Raw genomic sequence first — 20,426 nt, forward strand, 5'->3', positions numbered from 1 at the left:
GTTCACAAGAGTTAGACAGACAAAGTTACAGTCACCTATACCTTTTGACCTATGATTGCCAAAATCTACTCAGTTCATCGTTTTTGCCAAATTTGCTAGAGCGTTCATGAGATATTGCGTTCAGGAGAATGAAACAGATACAAGGTCATACTGACCTCGACCATAGACCACCAAAATCTAATGAGTTCATCGCTGAGTCCAAGGGGAAAATTGTGCCAAATTTGAAGAAATTCACTCAAGGCATTCTTGAGATTTTGCGTTCACGAGAACCTGACAGGTTGACATTCGTATGTACTTACGTATGTATACGTATTGATGGACAGACAGATGGACAACCCGAAAACATACAGTAATGCCTCCATTCACGGCTGTTACCAGTGCAGAGGCATAAAAATGAGGTCAACCCTGTACATTACAGCTGGTGGTGCTGTGTAGTGTTTCTTTGCTGTGTAGAGTTGAGTTACAAGTAACTGTATGCATCATATCTGAGGGATAATTTAAGTATATTTTTTATCATGTGGGACTGCTCTGAATGAAATGGGGTAATTTCTGAGAGTGTTTTCACACCTGCCCTGTTTGGTTTGGTTCAATTGAGCTCAAGTTCGTTTGCCCCCTCAGCGTGGTTCGTTTGGGCAGGTGGGAACACAACAATCGCACTCGGGTGTGCACCAAAACATCTGGGCCGAGACCTTCTTGAAGAGGTGGTCTCAGTCCGGTGTTCCAACCTGGATCTGAACCAACTGCAGTCACATGACACATTGTTTGGGTTAAACATGAGCATGTTACAGTCCTGGAGGATTATTAATGTGCACCTCCTCCTGTACTGCCTTAATATGCACATTCAGCACATCCAATGCATCAAAACATTGTTTTCTAGTTGGAGCCGCGCCTCGTTTTCAAACTGTATGGTTTGACTAAAATGAACAATGACAGCAATATAGTCCACGATGAGCAGCGCTAAAATCAACCTGCGTAGTTGTCCCTCCATTGTGACATTAGAAAGTGTCACATTTATCCTGCAAGTGTACTCTTCTTCAACGTTTTGTTTACTTCCTGGATTTTTCCCACATGGAAATTCTGTGCAAATCAAGAGCAGCTTTCTCGCACAAGGCATTTGATCTGGTCCGCTTGTAAATGCTGCTGTGAGAACACGAACCAACTCTAGGCAATATGCACCTTTGGAACAAAATTAGTCCCTGATTCGGACCAAAGCAAGACAAGTCTAGGTCTGAAAGCACCCTAAATCACTGAGGGTCCCTGGAAATATTGATCCCATGTGATTAGGGCATGGAAGCAGTTAAGCAAATTGTACAAAATTTTCTGCTGATTATTCTTTTAATGGGCCAAAACTTGCTAAACCCTTGATAAAGCCTTTTAACTATTCGACCAGCTTTCTGAGCTGCCCTAAGTTTCGTACACAACAACTAGACAGTAAGGTTATAAATGTCACCCGTGAAGCATGCTATTACTTGGGAATGTTTTGAGAATTCCCATCAGCTCAGGTCAGAGTGCAATTATGCGCATTTCTTTGTAGTTGTTACTGCAGATAAGAGTGCAGTCCTCCAGAAGCTAAAAAGAAGTGAAGTTGTATCTGCCTGGAGCCTGAGGGGTCCAGCATGAAACCTGATATGGAGATGAGCCCAATACCTGCTCTCTGCTTGGGTGGGACCACAATCAGTGGCCTTAACACCATAAAGTGTGTGCGTTTGTGTGTGTGTGCATGCATTTAGTTTCACTTTTTTTTTTAAAAAAATCCTGATATTTAAACACCCTAACCCTAATTTTCACTCCACTACAGTGTGTGTGTTTTTGTTTCATCTTATCTCCGAACCCTGACATAATGGATGTTGGATCTCACATGTTAACCTGCCGCAGTGTTCGTTAAATATGTAAACACACTCACACAGCTCTAAGATTTCAATTTACCTATTTGAATATCAAATATCAGTCTCCATTACTAAATCAATATTGTATCAGAGATGATGTTTCTTTAAATCTCGGCACTCCTTGAGTTTCTTGGCGGATGTTTCCCTCTGACTGGCATTGCCTCATTAATTTGTCTGTCAGTTGATACGGCAGGTCAGAGAGAATGCAGCCTGTGTGACAGCCGAGATTATCATCTGTCTGTATCTACCATTTTTGTTTGTGTATGTCTGTTGCTGTGCATGCACGTATGCTCGCAGACTTTATGTTTGTATGTAAGAGACGGAAAGTTTGCATGCTTAATTATGTGTGTGAGTGTGTCATTCCACTGTGTTTGTTATCATACCAGTTGTGTTCATACCAATCCTCCAAAAACAAAAGCGCAGTCTGAGACAGAAATGAATGAGGAATGACAGACTATAAATACCAACAGGCTTTCCTCTACCTTAAACAAACGGTTCATCTCTGAGTGTTTGGATTGGCCCGTACATACCAAACTTACTGTAGAGAAAACACCCCAGTTTGAAAGGACAGCGGGTACTGATGCACAAGTAATAGAGAATTAATGAAAGCTTGTGAAATGTCCTCTGAGTTCTGTCTTTTTCTGTCTTTTTTCCGTTTTCAAAGAAGAAATCTTCAAAAGACCTTGTGAACTTTACTTTTAATCCACCTGAGTCACTCCGTTGAACTTTGCGTCGTCCTTGGTGAGAATTCAAATTATTTCACAGAGGCTAAAATGTTTGCAGTTGCTCAGAGGCTCCTTTCAGAAAGAAGATTAAAAAGCACAGGCTTCATACATTTCTGGACAAAATACCCTAATGCATTTCTGCAGGCATCAATCTTTTCTTGAAAAGTTGTGCAACCTGGGAATGCTTTCGCACGTGTTACATAAGAAGCTACGGTAATTTTAGGCAAGCTAAGAACTTATGTCAGAGTTTTATTAAGTTTGGGTAACTCAAAGTTTGGGATTTTGGCTAACCTTTATTTAAAGATGTGCAAATGTTATTATATTCACACCTGGATTATCATTTAAAGGTCCAGCATGTAGGATTTAGGGGATATATTAAGAGCAATGGAATATAATATAAAAAGTACATTTTCTTTCGTGTATAATCACCTGAAAATAAGAATTGTGTTTTCAGTGGAAATGTGTCTGTCCTCATCCTCCTCGACCTCAGTGCCGCATTTGACACTATCGATTGCAATTTTTTCCTGAACCATCTCGAGGAATGGGCTGGCTTATCTGGTACAGTTCTAAACTGGTTTCACTCTTATATTTCTGAAAGGAAATTTCATGTCAGATGTGGGAACACATATTGTAAACAATTAATGTTGACTATGGTGTGACCCAAGGCAGTGTCCTAGGACCTTTGCTGTTTCCAGTTTACATTTTAACTTTGGGATTCATCATCCGTCAGTTTGACGTGTGTTTCCACAGTTATGCTGATGACAGAGCTGTATGTATCTGTGAAGCCAGAACTAAATGACGATGAGACTGAGATCCTCCTAGTTGGTCCAAAAAATGAGAGAGATCTGGTTCTTACTAAACTGGGTCATCGGAGTCCATCATGTTGCACCATGTTTCTACAGTGGCCCAGAATGGACAAACCAAACCCTGGCTCTAGATAAGACCATTCGCATTTTCATGTCAGCCACCATAGTAGCAGCCACTCCTCAACGAGCTGAACAGTGTTGGAAAATCACAGATTTTTTTAACATTAAACTGCTTTATTCAGTGTTTTTACTGGTTTTAATCACCTGTTTCATTTGATCTGGAGAGGAAGAGACCTCCGCAGATGATTCAGCTCCCTGTAAAAACCTCTTGACCAATGAGCACTGAAGGAATCCTAAAGAGAAAAGTTTCAGCTGGTTGCAATCTGCAGTCCTCATCATCAGATTCCACTAAATCCAACACACTGCTCCTTTAAAGGCAATATATATCTGGTATGCTATCCCTTACACCCTATGTGCTACTTTGCTTTAATGTCAGACACATACAGTAATTGTTTATAGTCAGTTTCCCTTCATACAGTCCTTTAATTTTCATGCACGAGGCATGCATGTGTCTTTATAACATCATGCTCATTTAATGAGAATGCAGGAATATACTCCTTATTTCGTTCCTGTAAAATCCCCTCATTACCTCTTTGTAAACACATTTGCCCTTAAGCAACGCTCAGAAAAATGCATTGAGCAACCCAACCACCATATTCTCCTCCGCAGCTCCCCATTGCCCCAGGTGTGGAGTGTCCTAACCTCTAATAGCCAGCATGCAAGTGTCAAAGTGCTGAAACTTTGAAGTGGCTGCAGAGCTCCAAAACTCTGTCGTTCCCTCCTGTTATCTCCCCGTTTTCTCTCCTGTCCTACCCTTACTAACATTACCATCAGTTTGCTTTTTTTTTCTTATTCTCACTGACACCTCCTCGCCTCTCAGTTCTACCTTCTTGCCCTATTCGTACACCCCAAACCCCCCTCCTCTCCTCTCCCCAGCCCTGATCCCTCACCCAGGGCAATGTGGAGTTTCTGGGAGTGGCTGCCGCTGGCTGCTGTCAGGATTATTAAAAAGGAGTGGGGCTGAAGAGGGGGGGGGGGGGGGGGTAGAGAGCCTGTCCAGACTGTTGGAGCCTCTCTAGTCCAGGCCAAACAAAGTGACAGCAGGATTCTGCTAAAGAGGTCTCACCATTCAGCGCAGTGTATCACAGCTCCGAGGAGGTCAGAGCTCCTGGCAGAGGTCAACGAATCATGCAAACACTCACATCGGTAAACCAGCTGCACACAGAGCCCCGAGACAAAAACAGTGGGCTGATGTCAGTGTCAAACACAGATGCACACACACTCTTAAGAAGATAGCTCCTCACAGAAATGGTCTCAATGGCATCCTTTAGTTTAGCAAACCACAGCCTGGGATGCTAAAGACTTATCTGAGCATGATGTCGCTTGACTGAATAAAAATTAAAGGCATAGGTTCTGTTTCAGCATTGTATATACATGTATAAAACACAGGGTTTGGTGGTCCTCTGTCGGACACTTGAATACCTGCATTCTGGTGAATTTTTAAACAACATTTTTTTGCATTTGGTGTTAACATCTTTAATTTTTTCAAAATAAAAGTCCTCTGCAACTGTCATGTTTTTACTAGGACTGAGAAAGCATGTGTTCTAAATATTGAGGGTGACGTCCCCCCTCCATTTCCCCTGAAATCTACGACCATGATCTAGATGATACCAAATAGTATCACAACAAAAAGCTGTAAACAGCAATGAACGTATTTAGATCATTATTTAAGTGAAAATACCCATACCTTGATGTTAAAATGTCCTGCACAAGCAAAACTCCTGCACTGAAAGCCTTAATTAAGCAAAAAATACACAAATATTATTCCCCAAAAATTAACTTTAAGAATCAAAAATGACAATAATCTTCATGGAGAATGGCCCCTTTTAGTGTTATTGATGTTACAGGACTATTATTGTGACTATTTGCACGCCTTCCTCTCTTCACGCCTGGATTACTGCAACAGCCTCTTCTCCTACCTGAATCAAAAATCTTTTAATTGACTCCAGACTGTACAGAATTCAACTGCCAAGAGACGTGATCACATCACTCCAGTTTTAGCCTCTTTACACTGGCTCCCAGTCTGTCTTAGAATAGATTTTAAGATTTTACTGATAATGTCTAAGGCTTTTCATGGTCTCTCTCCAAGCTATATCTCTGGCCTATTAGTGCCGTACACACCAGGCCGTACTTTGAGGTCCTCAGGCAGAGGTCTTTTGTCTGTTCCAGAGGCCCGGCTGACAATTAAAGGGGACAGAGCGTTTGCTGTCAGGGCCCGAGGCTCTGGAACGGTCTGCCTGGGGAAATCAGGTCCAGTTACCATGTAGATGATACCAAATACCTGCAACACACAGAAGTAACTGATACTAAGAGATATTGTTTGATATTATTTAGAAGCATAGTGATTTTCTAAACCACTCCATCTGTGTGTGCTTGTTTCAAGGCTATAATCACGTCCAGCAAGTCGACTTTGAAAAGTGTTTGCCAACAAAATGTTCAGATGTACAGTAGATTTGGTCTATAACTAACTTCTGTGCATGCCAAATGCAATTTCAAAATAAAAGCCCTGCAGTGCTGCCAATGCTCACTATGGCAGTTCAGTGTAAAAAATGTATGTCTGGCCTCACAACAAACAAACTTTTTTTTTTTTAAATTTAATGTAATTTTCAAGGCAGTCTAACTGATATATGTCATGTAAAACCCGTAGTTATGTCATCTTTAGTTACAATATAAATTTTCACAATTATGCAGATGACACACAACTTAATGTGCCTCTAACTAGTAGTGACATCTCTCTCATGTTATGGCATGTCTCTCCGATATTAAATGCTGGATGTCATAAAACATTCTCCAGCTCAATGAGTCCAAATGAGATTCTTGTTTTTTGGACAAACCTGACCTCTAATTTAAAAAATGAACCTTGGGAACCTGCCCTCTAACATAAAGCACTCTGCCCGTTACACTGGCTACCTGTTAAGCATAGAATTGATTTTTAACTTTAACTAATTACTTTAAAAGCCCTACATGGCCTTGCTCCGCTGCCTGCGCTCCTCAGGCAGGACCCTCCTAACTGTTCCTGTAGCTTGCCTCATTATAAAAGGAAACCGGACAGCCCCACAGCTGTGAAACTCCTTACCCTGAGGAACTTAGGTTAGCAAACTCAGTGTCTTTGTTTAAACTCTCCTCAAAACATGATTTCAAGGAAGGCTTTTTTACAGTAAATTTGTTGTGTGTCTAATTTTTATCCTTATTTTTTTTTAAATCAATTTTATTCTTAATTTATTTTTATTACACACACTGATTTATCTGGTCGTAGCCTATGTTCAGTGTTTTTATTGCTGTTTATATTTTATTTGTCTCATAAAACACTTTGTAACTGTTTTGAAAAGTGCTATTTAAATAAAGTTGTTTCTTCTTCTTATTATTATTAAAATGAAATCCATTTAAAATTTAGATATTTTAATGATATTTTAATTTTTCAGTTTTATTTATTTATTTTTTTGCATTACTAGAAAAGAATAAAAACTATTCGAATGAGGAAGTATGATTTGTGGAAAATAAAAGTAGTTCAGGAAGAAGTTGTGCTAATGAAAAAGGAAAAGCACTGCAATTAAAGGAAACCTGTCAGAGCTTTACGGTAACAGGTGCACCGCTCACTGGTTTACCAATCTGAGGAGCGGACAGAGAGCAACATGCCCCGGGCTCCTTATATCTCTGTCAACCCTCAGCACACATTCCTCCATGACAAACAGGCATTGGAGCACACGCAGAGGAAAGAGACAGAGATGGAGAGATATGTGTGCTGTGTAGGAGTTGATGAGAAAGATCAGCCGCAGGTCAAAAGAGAAACGAATAAGCTTCCGTTTTGATTTGTTTTCATCATCTCGTGTGACTTATTCACTGCGGTTTGAGAGTTTAGATTTGCATGATCTTTATGTGCAGGGTTTAAGTCATGAGGGTTAGTGGTCAAACAGAGGTAAGGGAAAGGAGGAGCAGGAAAAGTAGGTGAAAGGAAGAGTCAACGGGAGACAGGAAAAAGAGAAAAGGAGATAGAGTGGGAGGTGATGAGAGGGCTCCTTCTCAGCAGCAGTCGTGCATAGAGCCAGCGCTGATCTCTGTTTGTATGCGACCATGCATGGCTGCGTGCTCACATGCACATGCACACAAACAGTCACACAACAGACCAAAGCGCCAGGACACTTGAGTCTTGGTTTCTCGCTCCAAGGGGGCCAGTTTCAAGGCATGAAAGGAAGTCGTTTGAACATCTTGTGACATCCATCCATCTTCCGTTTCCACACACCGTTCCCACCTTGTCAGATTGGGTCAGAGATCTCTATGAGGACGCTTATACAATTTAGAATGTTTAAGAGAAGATTTTTAAGATATGTGTGTTAGATACTTACACAGGGTAGAGATAGAGTTTGTCTAAATATACATGTTCTTTCCTTACAGTGACTGTACATGTGCATTAGGGAATAAGGAAATTTCCCCTGTTGCAACCTCACCTTACTCATACTCCTGCAGACACAGTTTCGATATCTGGGATTACTTAAAACATTAAATATGTCATATAATGATATTTTAGGAAGCCATGTCCTCATTTTGTCAGCATGGCTCTGTGCTCTGCAAGCTCGAGACACTTTTTTAAGAGGCAAAAAAATTCCTGATAATTTCCTCGGAACTTTCCTGGAAAGCTTTAGAAGAGAAAGTAGAAATATTTTGCTTTTTAAAAGCCTCTTGTGGACAGATGTTGCAAATTAGCATTTTGCTACAAACACACTAGAGACACCAATTCACGTAGTTTCCAATCTTTTTGAAGGTTATTCCAAGTAAGATGAGGAGAGCACATAAAGCTTCCTTTCCCAGCTCAGTCCAAACACTAAGAACAGACAGCAAAACTAAATCTTGAGTCCCAGACTATAGCCACAGTAAGACCTCTGTTCAATCAAAATACAAATGTACAAAGTGAACTAAGAAATATGTGATTTTAAAGCAATTATAGAAAATATAGTACCTTGAATCCCTCCAGTGTGCTCTCGGTCTAGAGGGATTAAAGGTACTATATTTCCAGGAGGAGCTAGAAAGCGTTGCTGGAGAGAGGGACGTCTGGGGTGCTTTGCTTCCTGCTGCCGATAAGTGGATGAAAATGGATGGTTAGTACCTTTATCGGAAGAGCTGCTTCATTTAAACCCATGTAAATATTAATTTAATGTTCAATGATGATTGGACACTCTTACTCTCCATATACGTAGAATTTTTTCCTTTTTTTCCTGCATGTTAACTTGACCTGCTGTGCTCTAGGTAAAAGACTATCCATGTTAAACTACTGGAAGCTCACTGGAAGCTGACTGATTAAACAGTGTCCTTATACTATAATAAGTACCAAATTAAATAGTTTATTTTAGAAAACTACTTTGAAATTCTTAGGTTATAATGTGGTGATTACACCCTAATTTCAAATTTTTAAAATCCTCAAACGTCTCACCTTCACAATTAAATTGATATCTCTTATATTTTCTATTTTTTTAGAATTATTGTGTGACTAAACATATATTTAGGAAGTAAGTCGGCTGAGGAGCGCTACGTCACATATGTAGGTAACACAAACAGGTGCTCTTTGGAGCCAAGGATATTTGTGACCCAAAAAAAAGGAAGGACATATTAGACTTTTAATTTGCTATAATTACTCATAACCAAAAAAGAAAAAGAAAAAAACAAGGCACACTGCTTTGCAAAAGTTAAAAAGCCTTTAAATTAAGAGCATGGTACCATGTAAAATTAAAGGTTTTAGCAATTGCTGCTTGCACCTCACTGCAAATTTAAGAGCTTTTTTAGACCTAAAACTATATTAAAATTAGTTTCAGAGGACGTCTTCTAGGATTTGTCCTGTGTTTGAAGTGCAGAGAGAGAAACAGAGACTGAAGTGAGAATGGAAGTGTTGATCATTTTGATATGTTAATCTCGCAGCACTAATGAGGGACAGATAGAGAAAATATAAGAAAGACAGGGTGAGAGAGGAAGAAACCACAGGCAAGAGAAACCGTTCACACCCTCAACGAGCTGATGACAAGTGTAGGAGAGGATGACCCACGTCAGGTTACATCTCTGTTCACTTCTCTTCTCCCCCTTTTCAAAACTCAGTGTTTCACATTTGTCTGAATGAGATATTTGGTGAAGCATATGTGCACAAATTGACATAAGGGGTGCATGGAAACAAAAAGACTTCAGTCAGCCGCATTCGGAGAGTCCAGTGCACAAAGATGGAGCTTTAATTACATATCAATCGTGAAGATGCACTTTAGGACATATACAGAGGAGTAATCAAGGTGTGCCGTACACAGAAAATCACCCTGCTTTCTTTTACTCTTCTGATTTAATGCCAACTTGCCTCTGGGCCTTTGCGTCTGTGTGTGTGTTACATTTACGAGGGTGTGTGTGAGTGTGTGGGCAAGCTGCACAGCACGCACCCTTGTGTGTTACCACGCCAGATTCCCTCAGGTGCCAGCCGCAAGAAGTGCTCGCACACACACGAATGAACAGATAAACAGGCCCGTGCAATTACACCCACACATTACTCTGTGTGTGTGTGTGCGTCTCTGTTTGTGTTTGTGTGTTTGTGTAAGTGTGCATTAGTGTGTGGGTGGAAGATAGTATCCCTGAGTGACATGAGGACCTTACGAGCTTCACTGCTTTTGGATTCCTGTTAGCAACGAGTTGTGAGATTTGGCTGTACGTGCTGAGAGGTGTGTGTGTGTGTGTGTGTGTGTGTGTGTGTGTGTGTGTGGGTGTGTGTGTGTGTTTACCTGTGAAGTCATTGTGAAAGTGAACATTTCATCTTGAAGTGTGCACCGTAAAATCCGCCTCCACTCATTACTGAGACTTGTTTTATGATTGACATGTTGCATATTGTACTTTTAACTGCACAACATTTTTTAGACGTCTATTGTAACTTTATGGATTTAATGTTTTTACAGTAAAATCATTTTACAAAATTGTTGTTGTAGATCAAAATGTGCAAAACCATATTAAAGTAGTTAAGAATTGCTCCACTTGGACTTAGTGCAACATTAAATTACAACTTACTGCGCATTTAAATGCACCAGTAACAATAATTACTAAATGATATAGTACATTATGACAATATAAACTTTTGATAATACCTCTGTACTTTTGCTTAAGTATAATTCCGAATGCAGGACTTTTGTTTGTAATGGAGGATTTTAAATTGTGGTGTCGCTACTTTTATTTCAGCTTATGCACTTCTGTCACCACTAGTAAATTAATACAGGTCAGCTGGACTGGGATAAACTGGGTGGGGATTTGCGATAAAAAATAAAATCTAAAAATAATTTAAAAAATGTTTATTAATTAAAATGATTTATTCAGCAGGATATTTGTTGTTTATTTTTAATGCTAAAATTAAATAAAATTGTGTATTTGTGCACATACTAACTGTATTTTGCTGTGTTACTGTGTAAAATTAAATATACTGATAAAAAAGCAGCTTTTTAATGCAGTTAAAGGACTTGACAGTGGCTGCATAATTCTAAATTCTTTTTACAAAAATTCAAAATATTTATAGAAATGTATTTAAAGTAATTTAAAACAAAAATAAATAATTATTAAATTTATTTTATTTCCCGTTTAAATCCTAAGTGTACAACATTTTTAGTTCTTGTAATTTTCCACTTTATTTTGGTTGTAAAACCTTCATGTGTTAAACAAGCTTCCCTTAAGCCCACCTCTTCACAGTATCCATTTTTGCATCTCTGATCCTTGGGAAATAAAGAAACCAAAACCTGAGTATGACATGGAAATCCAGGGGGAGAGTGAAAAATGATACTGACAAAGCATTACCATGTTAAAGCTGAGTTCGAGAGTCATTACCAAACCTTTAACACCTCTGGGATCCCCAATCTCACTCTTTTATCCGCCGCCATAATGAGATTCATAACGCTCCTGCCTGGGATTGTCTTGCAAAGTGCTCTCCTGGCTGCACACACTCACACACATGCGAGCCGGTTTCTCTCCAGCCTGGGAAGAGTTAATGATCCTACACCTGTCCTATCAGACACCTGTTTCGCTCCTCCCAGCCAATCAGAGCAGAGCAGGTTCACACCGCTTGCTGAAATAAATCTGGGCCCCCGTTCAGAGGGAATCACAACACTTGACTCATCTGTGTGTCACTGCTCTTCTCTGCCAGACTGATAGACTCACTGACTCGGAGAGAGGGAAGCTCATAAAAACAGCGAAAGAGTTGAAATTAAAGGAACCTATCCCGGCTGACTTGGATTGGAGACATGACCAAAGAGACTGAGTAAGTTCTCAGAGGATATATTTTTTAAATGGCTGCTAAAAATATGTGTTTTATTGGTGTTTTTTAAACAAACTTTGCTTTTTATCCGTAACATAAAACATGTTGATACAGACTTTGTGTAAAACAGTAAATAGCTTATGGTGGGTTTCTGTCTGGAGGGAAAGAAACCCCCCTTCTTCCTATTTGCAATGAGACCCCCATGTGAAAGATCCCAGTTTTAAGGACGGGGTGTTTTGCAGAGGAAATTGATACGGATACTTTTAACACACACACAGCTTTAAGTCTGAGGTTTTAGTGGGTCTGTTTCGGCTTGTGTTGTCACTCACCTAGGGGGCCACAGAGCACAAAAGGACCGGGAAATAAGAATCTCCTCTTGAGGTGTTGGACACAGACAGAGGGCAATGACAGCATGTAATGCATTGAATTACATAATGGCGAAACCCTAGACACGAGCTCCCCCCTGACCCAACCTCTGTGTCTGTGTAAAAACATCTGCACTCGACTGGTTTTAGGGGGAAATGGAGAGTAACTAATGGAGCTGTGGTGTGTTTGCTGAGGCTGCTGGGTGTGAGAGGGAAGGAGACAGGTGCACCTCAGAGCAGGTGTATGAGTTTAGCTTTAGTGTTTGTAATGTCGCAGAAACATCAAGGACATTTGGTGTTTGAATGTGCAGTATTTCATGCTTTGGTTTTCCAGGTGAGGCGTTAAAATGCTCAGCTATCTGTCATTAAGAGAGTGAGAAATCGCTGGATTCCTCCTAAAGCTGGGGTTCTCCTGTGGTCGTGAACACCTGTGGTCTCTCCCTCCTGTCAGCACATTTAATTAGCTGTGTATCCAGAGTAAACTGCAGCTATTTGTTCATTAGCTACTTCAGACAAACTCCAAAGGAGGCTTATCCACATAGGCGGGATACTTACAATCCCAATGTCACTGCGAGTCTCTCCAAACAAATCCAATCCTCACAATCCCCCTTATTTTTTTTTTTTACAATTGACATGGGAACCCAAAGCTTACCTCTTGTGGGCGTCTGTTTGCTTAGTAAGAAAATCTTGTCATCTCTTTTGAGGTCTATGCAAATAAGAGAGTTTGTACAGGATTCAAGAATGTAGTTCTCGGTCCTGTCACAGTTCCAGAAACCACAAGATGAGTGCGTGTGTGTGTGTTTGGGGGAAGTAGTGGAGGAAGATGGGGGGGTGTTGGTGGGTGGCCCTCGGCTCTTTAAACATTTTTGACACCACTGCTTTTGAGGGATGTTACTCAGCTCTGCGGTTTTGCAATCGAAACCGTCCGTGCTCGGGGGCAAGCATGTGCAGTGCCCCGGGGCTCAGGCGCTGCTGTTATACTCTCACTCTCACTCTGCCAAACCCTGTGTGTAAAAGAAGCATTTTAATTACTTTATTTCATTTATTTAACCCTTGGATCAAAAGATTAATCTACATTTTCACCATTTTTGTCCATGTACAGTATATTTCGATCACTCTAAACTCTGCTCCTCTCTCTGCAGGACTCTGGGACTGGTCTTTCAGAGCGAGAACTTCAACTATAACCGTTACAATAACTACGTCATGGACTCCTGGTCCTACCTGGACAGCCCTGTCCCCGAGCAGAACCACCCCAAACCCAGACTCCACCCAGGAGACGACCTGACAGCCTTAACCATGCTTTATGAACAGTGCAAGGTAGATAACGTAGCATCAGTAATAACTTTTAAACTGTTTAAACCTCTCTCAAACGTTCTCACTTTGACCAGTGTTTTAATATCTATTTTCTCGTACATTTCCAGAACCAGAAAGAGCAGAAGATTACTAGCTGCAACCGCACCAACAACATCTGCAAAACAGAGAGGTAAGTTGAATTTATGCGTGTTTATATTACTTCCTGTTTATCAGGAAGTGTTAACTATAAATCAAGTGTCCCCCTATAATGCCCATCCTTTGTTGTCACTGAGTTAAGAGCATTAGAGAGTGTTAGGACAGAAAGAGAAAGGCAGGGCTCTGGGAGGCCATGAACAGGTGAGTAGGTAATCCCCAAGTCAAACACAGTCAGAGGGTTTATTGTCTTCCTCTCCCATCTTTCCATCCATCTATCCTCTCTCTATCATCATCCCTGCCTTTCTTAAAGAGTTTCACAACAGGCGGACAGACGGTTGTTTTTCCTTCCCATTCCTCCTCCTTGTTAGAGTGGGTGAGAAATGACCATTGTCGGGGCGCAGTGTTGTCCCCTCAAACATTTTGAGCAGAGAAACTCAAACACAGAGAAGAAAAAAAGGCGGATTAAGAGACAAACAGTACCCACCCAGACTGTCTTCCCATGAGTTCACCTCGCAGTAGCTGTGTGCTGACTGTTGTACGTTTGCACAAGGCCATCTGCGGTGCTCCTGTAATGTTAACACACGCTGCAGGTAGTCACTTTACGGTTGTTTCCTTGTTCTCTTGGCACCTGGGCGGAGTATTACAGAGTCATGCTGATGTCGCAAAAGTGGCTTTCCTGTTGTGATTAATCTCCAACTTCCTCACCCATTTTTTCCCCTCCCCCCTACAGGACGCCAAGCAATGAGCTTGCTGCGCTGGAGGCGTCCGCCAACGTCATGAGGATCCTCTCTGAGAGCGTTCCCGTAAGCCATCCAGCCCAAGAGGTTCTGGGATCCAAGCCGAGCACCTCCCTGCCAATTTCTGTGCCCACCACCTCAGACACCTACGCCACCCTGACCAGTGTGGTGGCGGACACTTACGACAAACAGGAGCTCAACATCATCTTTGACTCCCTGCTGCAGAAGTGGCCTGAGCCCGGTGCTTTCCCTGACCCCAGCACTGAGGTGTGTTTAGCATCATTATTCAAAAGCAGCTCCTCCAGGCCTCTTCCTCTTTCCTCTCACTAATAAATGCCCTTCTGTGGATTTCAGACTCTTCCCTACAGCGATCCCTTCCCCGAGGAGCAGCCCAGCCCTGTCTACTCAGGCTCCTACACCGGCTCCCCACAAGAGAGATTCAGGAGTGAGTTTCAGTTTTCCCTGGGAGCTCCTGTGGCTTCTCCTTACAAGTCCAGCGAGCTGCCCATGGTCTACCTGAACAAGGGCCAGTTCTACCCCATCACTCTCCAGGGAGTGGACAGCAGTGCCTGCCTCGGTGTCACTAAAGTCAAGGTGAGTCACGGTGACACATCATCAGGAAAGGAACAAGCATTTTTTGTGCCAGTAATGTTTCTCCAGAGGTGTTTTTGTTTTTTCGGTGTGTAAGTTACGTAAAAATATTGGTGGCTTTTGTTTTTAGTGGCATCCTTCCCTTCGGGCTTTTTGTTCACGGGCCCATGAGTACATAAATTCCGTGCGTGCCACCAAACAAACCCTTCCCAAATATCTGTCCCTCCCTTGGAGCCAGCTCCTCTGTGACTAATGCTCTGCTGACACCCTGCACACTGGGGTGGCACCATTAAAATGACAGTGTCCTGCCCTGTATAATTTATTCCTACGGTGGTGTAATGAGGCCAGAGTGCAGCGGAGCTCAGCTCTAAAGCAGGGTAGAAAAAAAAGAGGAGTGGGGAGGAGGTGTGGTGTGGTTTTAAAACACAGGCGACAAACCTTTTCTTTGTCAGAGGAATCAGAGGATAAGAATAAACACAAACACACACCCGCTCACTGCAAATACCTGGTGACAATGTGGGCAGAAAAGAGGGATTTGGAGTGATAAATTAAACCTAACCTCAGTTTGATAAGCCAACCTAATCATCTGCTTCTCTGTCACCTTTCTTTCCCCACTTCAGACGGTCGTGATGGCTGTGTTCGAGAACGACAAGAGCCCAGAAATGCAGCTCCGCTTTTGGAATCACTGGCACGCACGTCAGCCAACCGCCAAGCAGAGGGTCATTGACATCGGTATGTTTGTCACACATGAAAAATACGCATGCAAAGTGACACCTGCGTGCAGACACGTACACCGAGGACACTAAATGAAAGATTTCCTCACTTTTCTGTCAGGTGTTACATAAGAGAATCGACTCATCATTCTTATCTGATTAGAAACCTGAAAAAAAGGCAGAAAAGACAATTCAATTTTCTTTTTTTCTCTCGCAGCGGACTACAAAGAAGTCTTCAGCGGCATTAGCAACATAGAGGAGGTGGCCTTCAACGCTCTCTCCTTTGTTTGGAACCCCAGTGAAGAGGCCAAGGTAAACACACACACACACACAAACACACACACACAAACACGCATAGATGTTTTTATATAACCTGGCTCTGCGAGGCCAGTTCTCCGAAGAGGGAAGGAATGCGACAGGTGGAAGATTTAGAAGAAAAGAGAGGAAAGGTAGAATAGGGAGGTGGAGAGAAGAAGGAGTGGCTGAGGAGGGAGGGGAGGAATCCCAGAAATGTGTTTGGCCCTGAGGCTCCTGTCACCACAGCGGACAAGGGCCACGGTGGCTTATTCGTGCTTCTCCGTGGCCCAAAGGCGCTGGGGCGGGGCCACCAAACCTGCTGCAGGTGGAGAGGAGCAGGAAGAAGGGGAATTATACGCAGAAAATGTGAGGATATAGAGGCTTAAGACTGTGATTTAATGATTTAAAAAAGCAAAAATGAGTAAGGCAGAGTGTCATTATGTCTCTACACATGTACATTTAATGCAAGACATGGAGACAGGATGTCAACATGATGTACTTAAAATGCCTGCTCCTATTCCCACAGGTGTACATTGGCATCAACTCCCTGAGCACAGACTTCTCCGCTCAGAAGGGAGTGAAGGGCCTGCCTCTAAACCTACAGATCGACACTTACGACTTCAGCTCGGGAACCAACCAGCTCCTACACAGAGCCGCTTGCCAGGTCAAGATTTTCTGCGATAAGGTACGTCACTTAATTTGCCTTTTCTTACACACACATTCCAAAAAAATCTATGTGGAGTCATTTTTGTAACCATGTGATTGCATATCCTCAGGGTGCAGAGAGGAAGATGCGTGACGAGGAGAGGAAGAGAAGCAAGAGGAGGGGAAAGGCTGATGCTAACAGTGAGTGTTGTAAACAGATGATCGTTTCGTGGTCTGATATACAAACGCAGAGTGTATTCTAACTTCCTGCTTTTGTTTCCAGCCAACAAATCTTTAGTGAGCAGCTCCATGGGCAGCGACAGCACCTTCTTTCAAACCCTGGATGACCACGTCACCCAGCCGGTCCTCTTTATCCCAGAAACACACATCAACAGCTTACAGCGCATGGTAGGTCCCCCCTTTAACTAAATCCTCTCCTACTGCGTTGAATGACTCATGCTCCCGACCCCTGTATCCCTGCAGGCACTAGCACAGGCACGAGAGGCGCAGGGAAAAAACTGTGGGAAAGTATGTAGTGGGAAAAGTAGGCTGGGAAAAGGGGAGGGGATGGTGCCAGGGAAAGTGAGGCGAAACACAGACATGATATTGGATGAGCTAATTGGAGTCGAAACCAGGCACAGGTACAAGCCGCTACAGCTGCTGACAGTGAGATTACGTTATGGGGGCTTACACACAAAAACACACACACACACACCTGGTGCAACAGACACCTGACATACAGTATGCACCACCCTCATATTTTCTGTTTCTCTCACACACACTGACACATACACACTTTGTGAGGCGAGAGTGCTGTTCAGACAGGCCAGTTTTCCCACACCATAGAGTCTATAGGGATGTGTATGAGAGTGTGTGTGTGTCTGTGCAAGCAGAGGAAATGAGACACTGGAGGACGTCTCTGCATTTAGATTTCATGTAGACAGTCACTCTGAATAATCTGTCTGTTATGAATGGCTAAGGCAGTAAACATCTTTGATTGGCCAGCACGATAATGCGTAAGATGGTCTCCTATCTGTGTCTTTCCATCAGTGTCCATGCTTACGTGGCTCTGTGAGACGTTATGGGAAACACAGTCCTTAAGTGATGATAACATTCCTTTTTTTGGACGTATTACACACAGACAGTGGTGGGAAAGGTGACTTTAAGCAATGCTTTTTTATCAGCAGAGTGCTTTCTAATCAGATCTCTGGTCTCTTTGTCTATCTAGGCCCCTCCCATGGACGAGACTGACAGGTAAGCGTAGTAAACATAAGGCAACATTAACAGCATACAACTGAATTTCGAACAACTTTCCGAATTAACACCTGGTGCAAGTCTAATGCGAACGTCTGCTCTGCTTTTCTAGGAGTTCTATGAAGAGATTGTATCCAGACAGAGACCAGAACAGCTCTCCACCCAGCAAGCTAGCCCGCAGAGAAGACCCACAAAGAGGTAAAAGTCGTATATTTAAAAATCAATAACGAGATAATGAGCTTTCCTCGTCTTTCGTGCTAAATGTTTGACTCCTTTTATCACTTTCCAATAGTTCTTCTGTACGTAAGGACACCCGCTGAAGAGGTCTTTGATGCACTCATGCTCAACGCGCCAACGCTGTCAGGCCTACGGGAAGCTGTAAGTAAAAAACTTCAAACGCATTCCTGAATTATCTGACCTGATTACAGAGGTTGCGATAAAGAGCTCCACCTCGTCTCTGTTCACGCTCACATAGCGCAAACTTTTCCGTACGCTATCTCTCAAGTGTATCAAGTTTCTTTCAGCGGCAGATAATGCTAACCGTCATCTCGTATTCCTTCCCGTCCTCAGGTTTCAGAAAAGTACGGTGTGCAAAAAGACACCATTGGGAAGATCTACAAAAAATGCAAACGAGGGTGAGTATCTTATTATCTCTATGGTATTGTGTCTAAGTTGGATTAAAGTAGTCAGTGGTTTTAATCTTTTCGCTTTTTAAGGAAGCTCATGTCGACAGACTGGGTAGGTAGGTTGTTTGGCTCGGCCTCCTGGAATGTGTTAATTGCAGCTCGTCCAAAAAAGAAAGACAGGTGACTGAGGGAGGATGAAAAGATTTCAAAAGTCCTGCAGATGAGTCATGGGCAATTGTTGTATTTATGTTTTCATAACCTCATCGGAACACCAGGAAGTTTTACAGTGTTGAAAGAGATTTCTGGTGTGGTAAAGTTGAAGCCTTCCAGTTACTCGCTGGAGGTTGTCCATTAAGTCGTGGTATGTTTTTTGTCATGACAATGTTACGTGTCACATTGAGATAGGTGAAGTGAGTTCGTAAGAGTTGAGGGTGCTTTGAGTTAACTAAAAAATGGACTTTGATGTGTTTAATTTCCTTAAAAGTACTTGGAAAAAAGGTGGTACCTTCTCTTACGATAGTTAGATCTACTATCGTCTCTTTCAGCAGGATTTTTAACTAATGCATCAACACACTCGGCAGCTGTCAAATTGATAATAGTCTGGGTCACCTCCTGTAAAATAACAGAGCAGATCAGAGGCCCTTTCTTGAGATGTAAATAAGACCTCCTGACAGAGACTGAAACACCTTTGGGTGATTTTCCTGCTGCGTGCTGCTGGCAGCTATCACTTCAGGGGGGGAGCAGCTAAGCTAACAGGTTGGGTGACATTCTCCCCGCAGTTCCCTCCCTCCTCTTCTTGCTTGTGTCTTCAATCAGCCATGTCCCTGCAGGCAGAATGCATGAGCCGCTGGTTAGTCGAGTCATTAAAGCCTTAAAGACTTTAAGGATAGTGTTAGTGTTGGGGAGGAGAAAGACAGTGACCTGATTTACTACCCCTACCGACGCAGGAGGTTTACCGCCACCAGGTTTTTTACGCCCTGAGAAGCTTCCTTCAAATAAATGACATGTTGCTTACACGAACACATACTTGGCGGAAAGTAGGGCACGGCACGTCTTCAAGCCGATTTGCACGTCCTAGTTTTGAAGATGTTTTTATTTATATACAGGAAGGCAATCCAGGCACTCCAAAAGATATAGCAGTGAGAAAAGAAATACTGAAAGGCCTCTATTGGAGTGGCTAAATCCTTAAGAGCCAACATGATTCAGCCACTGTAGGTCTTCGTTTTTGAAGATCCGATGAGTTAGCCACTATATCCTGTTGTTTTCGATGAATACACGAACTAAGGTTTTAATCCACATTTGATTGCACAGATCAACCTGTCATTGTCCTCACGATCACTGAGGTTAACCTTGCATTTCTTGATTGTCTTTTCTTCAGGATTTTCGTCAACATGGACGACAACATCATCGAACACTACACCAACCAGTCGGCCTTCCTCATCGAGATGTCCGAGGTCGTCGGCGGTCAGTTCCAGGTCACCCTCATCGAAGTATGAGAGCTGGCGTCCCATCAGCCGCCTGCTCCACTGAAGGATGTAACAGATCCCAGCTGCCAGTTTAAACCATCTCTAATAGCACTGCCCAGTCAAAGACAATGTAAGCTGTGGACCAATGATTGAACTGGGCCGAAGAGACCTTGACAGTTTTTTCCAGTTAAAAACGAGGTTGTGAATACCACTCGCGCTATGATTTTGTTATTTGAATCTAATATTTTAACGTAAGAGCAATTAAGCCTGTATATATATTGTACATAGATTTTAATATGACAGTGTTTTATGAACTCGCCATGTGCATGTTGCAATCCATGTTACACAAACTAGCAATGTATTTCAAGTGTGTGTACAGGCAGTATGTTTTAAGCATTTTCAGAGGTTGCTATCCTTGCTGCTTTTAATGTATTCATCATTTCTTCTACAAGAGTCAATGGTGCGTTTCCTCACCCACAACCTGCTCACCGC

At 42.3% G+C, this 20,426-nt stretch overlaps 1 protein-coding gene across 1 annotated transcript; it reads left to right on the forward strand.

Moving 5' to 3' along the window:
• Positions 1 to 11,643: 11,643 nt before the first annotated feature.
• Positions 11,644 to 20,073, forward strand: grhl3 (grainyhead-like transcription factor 3). Its single transcript, XM_050062612.1, has 15 exons — positions 11,644 to 11,794; positions 13,299 to 13,473; positions 13,578 to 13,639; positions 14,336 to 14,609; positions 14,697 to 14,936; positions 15,554 to 15,665; positions 15,864 to 15,958; positions 16,470 to 16,628; positions 16,720 to 16,789; positions 16,872 to 16,996; positions 17,817 to 17,842; positions 17,955 to 18,040; positions 18,135 to 18,220; positions 18,413 to 18,477; positions 19,847 to 20,073. Exons 1-15 carry the CDS (start codon positions 11,778 to 11,780, stop codon positions 19,962 to 19,964), a joined length of 1,710 nt encoding a protein of 569 aa, XP_049918569.1. The 5' UTR covers positions 11,644 to 11,777; the 3' UTR covers positions 19,965 to 20,073.
• Positions 20,074 to 20,426: the final 353 nt, after the last annotated feature.

This window comes from Epinephelus moara, chromosome 14 (genome assembly GCF_006386435.1).
Source record: "Epinephelus moara isolate mb chromosome 14, YSFRI_EMoa_1.0, whole genome shotgun sequence".
NCBI classification, from domain to species: Eukaryota; Metazoa; Chordata; class Actinopteri; order Perciformes; family Serranidae; genus Epinephelus; species Epinephelus moara.